The sequence below is a fragment of the Planococcus citri genome, chromosome 4 (genome assembly GCF_950023065.1).
Source record: "Planococcus citri chromosome 4, ihPlaCitr1.1, whole genome shotgun sequence".
Taxonomy (NCBI): Eukaryota; Metazoa; Arthropoda; class Insecta; order Hemiptera; family Pseudococcidae; genus Planococcus; species Planococcus citri.
Genome location: NC_088680.1, coordinates 70776146 through 70784891, shown reverse-complemented (window position 1 = coordinate 70784891; position 8746 = coordinate 70776146). Strand labels below are relative to the sequence as shown.

The window sequence follows — 8746 nt, the reverse complement described above, 5'->3', positions numbered from 1 at the left end:
ACGAACGTAAGTTGCTTTTCTTTCAAATATCTGTTCGGCTAATTAACGTCAAAAATCCACGCTCAACGTTGCGGTTGCGCTTGTATGCAATCGAATATTAGAAGTCGTTGATTAACTAATGACCAATCGTACACGATCATTTTCAAAACGTATTTTCCAGTCTTAATGAGATGGATTTATCCCCGATTAGCTACTTATAGTATCTTGTTCGAATCATTGTAGTTGTAAAAAAGTCGTATTAAAAATTTCGTTATCGAGTAATTATCAATACTGGCAATCGATCGCGTTTCTACGTTGTAGAAGAACCGAGTTATACTTTCCGATGAATTATTTGTACTACATAATATGATGAAAAAAATCTGATCATTATTTCATCAGAACGACTCGCCCAAGTATTCGCAATTAGCTACCTATCCATACAAAAGTAATGATGAAAAAAAGTTGATTTTTAGAACAATGTATTATACAAAACTACACGAAACAACAAACAAAAAACAACTACTTTAAACATCACTTCTTACTACTAGTACTTTGCGAAGACGAGGCACTTTCTACTTTATTTGTCGCTGATTCTTTGGGCTCTATTGGCTCGAATTCGTCATCATCCTCAGGATACATACTTTCATCATCTTTGGAATCATACAAAGCCGGATAATTCTGCATACATTGAGTCATCGTACGAAAAGGATCCAAACAGTCACTTCCTTTAGGATCAGCCTTACTATAATGAAAACAGGTGAAAGCTTCTCTAAATTCAATACCACATGGTCCCGTTGCCATTCCACCTAAGCACGGGCAATTCCAGTTGATGTTACCGTCCGGTAGAATTAATCCGGGAGGTTTCTCAATCGGTGGTAATTTTACAGTACTGGGCTCTTCGTGGTTTTCTTTGGTTGCGAAGATAATAGTGTCTTTGCCTTCTTTACGACAGTACGACATTTTGTTTGTAATGAGCGTGTTTGAAGGAAGTACTTTTAGAAGCGAACGATATAAGTTTAGTCGATGCTTGATGAACACAAAAACAACAGGTATGGTTTTGATACTCTCCGGTTAGGGTTAGCGCGGATCGTAGTTTGGGATAAAAATAGCTCGGACACCTAAGAATAACACGATTGTTCGATTGATTGTAGTTCACCACGTCGATCGGAATGCAAGTTCCAAACTGAAACAAAAAATGGAATTGAATTTTAAGTATGCGAGATCATTTAATCATGTAGATGTGAATTAGATTAACTTTCATGAAAAAGAAAATTAATTATAGATACGAAGAAAATCAATTCAATGATTACTCATTTGAATCGTATCAAGTCGATAGTACGGAGAGTATTATCAGATTTCAGAAACATTGAAATAATGCGGTTAGTCAACTCACCTCACCGAAAAGATTTTCGATCCCGTAGAGAATGCAGTCTTTGAATACTTCCTTGTCAATTTGTGACTTCGGTTTGCCTTCAATTTCTCTGCAATTACGAAAAAACACGATTTAGCGAATGTTTGTAAAAGGAATGTAGTAATTCTATTCTTTTTCGCAACAATTACTGATTAAAATATCAACCATGAGGTATAAAGTAAAATAGTCTAAATACCATTATTATATACTGACAATGAGACATCCAGGTAGTGAAATCCCAACATTTGATGTAGCTAAACTCTTCGAACCGGTCATTTGATTCGAAGCCGGAAACCTTCACAATGTACTCGAACTCAATAGAATACGATTTTCATGTCAAAATATTAAAATTTTCAACATTTATCGCGAAAATTTGAATTTTTTAGAAAATTTTCTCTTGCAAAATCGAGAAACACCGCAACCGACTGATAAATTGTGCAATTATTGTTTTTAGGCTTGTGAAGAAGAATTTTTTTTTTTAAATTTACATATTCGAACTTTTGTCGTGTTGAATTTTGGACTTATCGTCGTATTTTTCTCATTTTGAATTTTAATAATCTTTTCCACTGTTTTTAAGTACTTTGTGATATAAATTTTGTCAATTATCAATCTTTTGCTTTAAAAAAATTCTAAAATACTTTTTTTATCGCGTTTTTGGCGAAAAAAATCATTTTGAATGAGTTGTACAAAAAGTTGATCAACATTCTTGCTGCAACTCCTTATATTCCGTTCTGAATGATTTGATCTGTGATATTCGTAGACTAGAGCTTTCAAAGTAGGATTTCAGCAAAATGGAAGCTGTGATCGATGTCCAATGTAGAGAAAGTTGATTTCGTATTCGTATCGATAAAAATGGTTACGATGTTCGTCGTTTGCATTTAATACGTAAAATTAAACGTATAATGAATTAGTTTTAGAATGAAAAAACAATTAATCGCGAAATATTACTTCAGAGTTTGTTTTTAGTGTGTGCTTCAACGTTACACGATGGGACGATCCGAGAAACCAGAAAAAAAACACGCCAAAACACCTAAGGAGAAACGAAGGTAATTCGGAATAATATTCGTTTTATTATCCTAACTAGTGATTGATACGATCAGTTATTTTCATCGAAGAGCATTGCATCGCAATTTACAAAAGCTCCTCTGTGCAAGAGTCTATTGTTTGTTCGCGAATCTGTTTTCTATCTTCAAAATATGCGACCTATTCCAGTATACATTTCATTATCATTATCAGTGACAGATCAAAATAATAGCAGAGTTCGAACCGAAGGAATGATATAATTGATAGAAAACTGAGTGTATCATAAAATATTCGATTTCTAGTCATTTTGATGCATTTGGACACTATGAAGTAGTTTGGGAATGGTTAGTGAAGAATGTGGTGCGATAATAGGAAGGTGATGTAAGTGTTTATGTCCTTGTAGAAAAATCTATCTAATTCGAGTATTCTGTATTTCGATTACCGAACAGTTTTTGGTGGTACTCTCGTGTATTTGTTTTATCATATCGATTACCTAGATTATCGATTGATGGACGTTGTAAATATTTGCGGAAGTTGAGCTTTGCATCGTTCAATGACGACTTGAAAGTTCAACAGTGGAGTGGACGGATGGATGTATGCTTTTTTGTCGTTTTTTTATCGGTATCATTGACCTTTGTTCAATTTTTATGGTTAATTATTGGCGTAAAAATTGGAAGAGCGAAGGTTTCTTTGTTAATTACATAAAAAAGTATCATTTTTGTTCCAATTTATGATCCGCAATGCAATAATTTTACAATACAGCGAGCACTTACGACGATTAATATTATATGTATGTAACTAAACGTAGCACTCGATGATAAAAAATTCACTAATGGGTGTCTGATTCTCCGAATTAGAAGTATGATTTTTAAATATCAATACGTTTATGTCGATAAATCTGTTTTCTTCGTTACCAAAACAAAAGAAAAATCACATATTTTATGTGTTGTAGAACAGGCTCTAGAACACAGATGCTACAAACAATGCCTCTTGTAATGCGAGCCGATACATGTGCTTCAATACAGTGTTGACAAATGCGAATAATTTGCCTGCGACAAGTTCTCAATTACCTAATGAAAAACTACCAAATATGTGTTATAATAATGTATTTCAATTCCTTACATTAGCATAAATTAACATACCCTAGTGCTAGTGTGCTTTGTAAAATATTTGACGAGATTTCCCCGACGATAGCGTAGTTTGAATTCGGAATTTATCTAAAATACCTGTGTTACAAAGTACAAATTCAAGCATTTTTCACCGATGCGTTTTGATAAGAGGAATTTATCGACTGAGATATTACCTCGTCAGTTCTCTTGTATCGTACTTACTGTACTTCGTATGCAAATTTTGCTATCATCGGATTTTACGTTTTTATATCATCGAGTGTTTTTTTTTTGTTCGCTGTGAGATGTTATCAGATCCAGTTAACAGGTTTTTTTCTCCTGTAAAACATTTCGAAGAAGTCCCATCAGGAATCAGGATATTGATTGACGTAGTTCGATGGTTTATTTATAATATTGAGTATCTATGGCTTGATTTTGCCTCTTGATGGCTGAGGAGCTCTCAAAATGGATTTGACCGATTAAAATCTATGCACCTGTTGTGCAAAGTTCGATCGAAACAGCTGAATTTGATTAATTTTTATTCTTACTTCTTTTTCGAGAAAGTATTTGTATCGATACTCGATACGGTGCATCGTATTTGCAGTAAAGAAACACGTACAAAATTATGGTTATTTCAAAATAGACAACAGAAGTACGTGGTATATCGTGGATTTTTTTATAGACGATATTTTTATCAGTCCAATACTCCAACCTGCCATGCTTTTTAGCTATCTTACATAATATGTTAAAAATTTTTGGAATTTATTTCAATTTGCGTTTATTTTTATGCTTTCGAAGATAACAGGTGTAGGTAGCTGGGTACCTTAGGTACACTTCCCATAACTAAATATGGTGTGAAATTTTTGAATTTCTTGAAAATAACAGCAATGTCTCGTGTTTCAATTTTTATCAAAATTATTGCGTTTTTATTTATCACGTTCTCGTATCGTGTTATTTGGATATTTTTTACAGTACCTACCTGAGTTGTTGACGAAGTTGCTGGTATATTTAATCGCGTATTTTAAGCTGCGAGGAGTAAGGTGTTTGAACTTGTCTTATCGTTTGGCACTATAGGTGCTTAGGACGCTTAGGTGAATTAGCTGTTCTTTTTATGTTTCGAGTGCACCTGTTCGTTGTTTGTCTAGCCTAGTTTTGGGCTTGGAAACTTCGATTTTGCTCATAATTTTTTTGTACATACGTTCCCTGAATCCTTGTACTCTAGGATTACAAGAAAATCGCCATCACCAAAAATGTCAGCACCCCCCCGCCCCCCCCCCCCCGAAAAGGAGAAGTGGTTTTTTACGCAACAGTGTGGATGTCTCATCGTGATTCTCTGCTTTGAAGTCTAATTACTCGGTACTGTTGATACTTGGAGAGAATCTGTTTGCGGAATTTCAAAGTTGATTGAAAGTTTTTTCAAAAATATTTGCCAATTATTAATAATTTTCAAAAGCTTGCCAAATTTTGGGGATTTGATTCAAAAATTTGGAAAAAATCCAGGAAACGTACATCTTCATGATATTTACAACTATGAACTTTTTCAGATGAAATTCGTGAACCATTAGGAAGAGGAAAGTGAGGGGGGGAGCTAAGCTTCAAAATTTTGGTCAAAATGTGAAAAACTGTCAAATATCGTGTGACGTATCGTTTTACATGTTTTCGAAAGCGTTGTACGAATATGGACTTATTTTTTTGATTCGACCCCCCCTCCCCTGAACCATCAAAATTGTTTGAAAATCGAAAAATTCGTGTGATATATGTTTTTTTTTTTTTTAAGTTTTTGGGAGCTTTGAGTGAGAATACGAAGTCATTTTTTTGATTCGGCCACTCCAACGTTCCTCTCGACTCCAAAATTTTCTGAAAATTGAAAAAAATTTCAAGGGGGGTTCTGAGCCCCAAAAATGTCAAATATCGTTTCATATGTTTTAGAAAGCGCTGAATACGAATATCAACTTATTTTTTTGATTAGACCCCTCCAACGCCCCCCCCCCACCGACAAAATTTCCTGAAAATTGAAAAAATCGTGTGACATGGATTATTAGGTTTCTGGGATCGCTGAGTAAAAATATGAAGTTATTTTTTTTTTTTTATTTGGGCCCTCTCGACCCCCAAAATTTTCAGAAAGTAGATAAAAAATCGTGGGACATGTGGTTGATCACGTTTTTGGAAGTCCTGAACTCAAATTCGAACTCATTTTGAATTGGAATATCTCCCTGCTATCTACTAATATAGGAGTAATTGCACCCCCCGCCGATCCTCCGGGACAACTTTTTTCTTAAAGGGGACATTCTAAGGTACATTTTAAAGCAAACTTGCCCAAAAAAAAGTTGACCTTACTTACAAAATGGCGGCCATTTTGATTGACAGGTCAGCCGAAATTGCAGATTTTGCGTTCCAACTTAAGACTCTCACCGATTTTTGGTGAATTTTTGAAAATCCAATTTAGGCCAAAAATGAGGGAAAAAATCAAAATTTTACCAAATTGACCAAGAAAGCTGAAATTTGGGATATACATACCTCCAGCAGATTTTTGAAACTTTAAATTTTCACAAAATTTCATCAAATGGAGATGGAAAGCTGAAATTTACTCTACACTCCAATTTTAACATCCTCTGAAGACGACTTCAGGTGGGTTCAAGTAATTTTAGGGCCTCCAGCGACTTTTTTTGAAAATTACTGAAGCCTCCAGCAGATTTTTTTTTAATTTTCACAAAATTTATCAAATGGAGATGGAAAGCTGGAATTTACTCTACACTCCAATTTTAACGCCCTCTGAAGACGACTTCAGGTGGGTTCAAGTCATTTTAGAGCCTCCAGCGACTTTTTTGAAAATTACTGGAGCCTCCAGTAGATTTTTGAAACTTGAAATTTCCCAAAATTTCATCAAACTGAGATGGAGAGTCGAAATTCATTCTGCAAACTAATTTCAATACGCTACGAAGTTGACTGCTAGTGGATTTCAAGTCGTTTTGGAGCCTTCAGCGACTTTTTGAAAGGTTGTATGGCGTTTTTTTTGGAAAATTGAAATTTCCTAAAAGTAGCTGGAAGCTTCAAAACCATTTGAAACCACCATGTAGTCTGCGAAGTAAATTTCAGCTTGCCAACTCCATTTGATAAATTAATGTTGGGGAAATTTCAATTTTCAAAAATCTACCGGAGGCGCCATGGCGTATTGAAATTAGTTTTTAGAATAAATTTTAGCTTTACAACTCCAATTTGATGGAATTTTGTAGGAATTTCGAGGTTCAAAAATCTGCTGGAGGCTCCAGAACTGCTCAAAACGGGTTGAAACCGTTTCCAATCGATTTGGCATGTCGAAAATAGGGTATATCCCAAATTTCAGCTTTCTTGGTCAATTTGGTAAAATTTTGATTTTTTCCCCTCATTTTTGGCCTAAATTCGATTTTCAAAAATTCACCAAAAATCGAAAAAGGCGCTATAGCACTTGAAATTTTGACAGGTGATGAATTTTTGCATGATCTTTCGATCTACCTTTGTAAAGTTTGAAAAATTTTGTGCAAGTCTTAAGTTGGAACGCAAAATCTGCGATTTCGGCTGACCTGTCAATCAAAATGGCCGCCATTTTGTAAGTAAGGTCAACTTTTTTTTTGGGCAAGTTCGATGTAAGATGCATTTTTTCTAAGCATTACGTGTATGTAGATGGTCTGGATGTGAGTTGAGATCCTACCAGCAATAATAAGTATGTAATTAATAGCGAAGTTTTTAGCTCAGACGTCATCCATGTTGCTATTACTACTGCGATAAAGGGTCATAATTAGGTCAACGAAAAATACAAACTATGTACGAACGTAAAGAATAGGTTTTCTTTTCTTAAAAGGGACTCGAATATATCGCGCGATTTTGCTGTCGGCTACCTGAATAATTATCTTGAAAAAACAGAAAGAATTGGTATCTGGGTGATTTTAGAACACGTGTTTTAATTGTTTTTATCACCTGTTGATTACTTTTTTTTGAAAAGGGTTTTTGACGCCATTAGTTGTATTTTGAGGATTCAATCAAATGCGGTGCATTTTTCACGATTGGAATGTGTCCTTTTTTAGGAAAGTGTTAATGCATTTTAGGTTCTCAATGAGGGTCGATTTTATTCACTATACATAATAAAAGTTTATAGAAAATGGACCGTGAAAATAGAACTGTTTGAAAGAGACGTGAGGTTGTTTATTTGTATCGTATTTTGTGTACCATTTTAGTCTTTTATTGTTGTGGGTTTTTAGCAGGTAGTAAGTTAGTGTAACCTTAAATGCATGTGTAGTGTGTTTAAATATCTTCGAGGTCAGGGTTTGCTGTATTGTTCACTATGTGGAAATTTCTACCGCTGAATTTTTTTTGTGTCCCTTGTTTTGTTTTCTTCCAACGAGTCGGATTTAGATTATTAGAAATAGAGTGTGATACTTTTCATGAATAGGAAATGGAAAGCAACGCATTTTTGTATTTGTTTTTTTTTTTGGAAATTGCTTCGAATTTTTAATCTTTATGACACGACCGACGTTGTGAACTCACTGTAATGTGACCGCGGCCAATTAAAAATTTTTATCAAATGGATTCGCAAATACATTTTGACTGACGTCACAGGGACAAACGAACGAACGAAGATACTCGACGACATCGACACGACGAGATATTCATTACCACTATAGGGTTACGCTGCGACCGCGCGATGCCTCCTCCCGCTGCCCCCGCAACGCACGCTTCGCAATCGCAATTTTTTTCGCTAATTCATCGATTGATTGTTTTAGCTGTGCGGATAATTGACTCGTTTCGTCCTTTTTCTTCTTCTTTTTTTTTTCTATTATTCTGTGTCCCTGTTGCTCGCAACGAAGCTCAGAAAACAGTGCGTTGTTGTTTGGTAAGATTTTTATCTTATTTACCCTTTTTTTTTTTGGTTTCCTTTACGAACGTGGGGTTGACAGAATATTAAGGAATGATTTGATTTGTGTGCCTTGAGACTGCAAGGTGTAGAGATGAATGAGCTGATGTGGCGAGTTGGAGTGGGTTTGCGGAGATAAGGAATGTATTAGTGTGAAGTCAGTGTCTAGAAATCTTGATCAGATCGAGGAAAATTTCAGTCGTTTTAATGAAACGTCAATTTTTTGATAATTTTCGAGAATTTAGGAGGAGATGAGGTTTTTTGGACATAGAGACACTCGTATTTATTTAAAAGTTACTTAGAGGTTTTGCAAAATGACGTAATTTGGAAGGGGAAGCA

General features: G+C 35.0%; 2 protein-coding genes across 5 annotated transcripts in view; one reads left to right on the top strand and one right to left on the bottom strand.

Annotated features, from left to right (window-relative positions):
* Nucleotides 1-441: 441 nt before the first annotated feature.
* On the bottom strand, nt 442-1835 carry LOC135842274 (mitochondrial intermembrane space import and assembly protein 40). Of its 2 annotated transcripts, none has more exons than XM_065359653.1 (3): nt 1587-1835; nt 1373-1460; nt 442-1162 (listed from the first exon to the last, which is right to left on the bottom strand). In XM_065359653.1, exon 3 carries the CDS (start codon nt 937-939, stop codon nt 511-513), a length of 429 nt encoding a protein of 142 aa, XP_065215725.1. In that variant the 5' UTR covers nt 940-1162; nt 1373-1460; nt 1587-1835; the 3' UTR covers nt 442-510. The 2 variants fall into 2 exon arrangements, with proteins under 2 accessions (XP_065215725.1, XP_065215724.1); XM_065359652.1 differs by having other exon boundaries at nt 1604-1835.
* A 346-nt stretch (nt 1836-2181) lies between these two features.
* LOC135842270 (hypoxia-inducible factor 1-alpha-like) overlaps nt 2182-8746 on the top strand; it is a 132163-nt gene continuing 125598 nt past the window's right edge. The window contains exon 1 of one of the 3 annotated variants that reach the window (XM_065359648.1): nt 2182-2436. In XM_065359648.1, coding sequence (XP_065215720.1) covers nt 2378-2436 — 59 coding nt within the window. In that variant the 5' untranslated portion in view covers nt 2182-2377. The remainder of the gene's footprint in view (nt 2437-8746) is intronic. The other 2 variants (XM_065359644.1, XM_065359647.1) reach the window with 2 other exon arrangements.

What these genes read in the sequence shown, in the direction of transcription:
- LOC135842274 (XM_065359653.1), bottom strand. Translation starts at nt 939, where the DNA reads ATGTCGTACTGTCGTAAAGAAGGCAAAGACACTATTATCTTCGCAACC.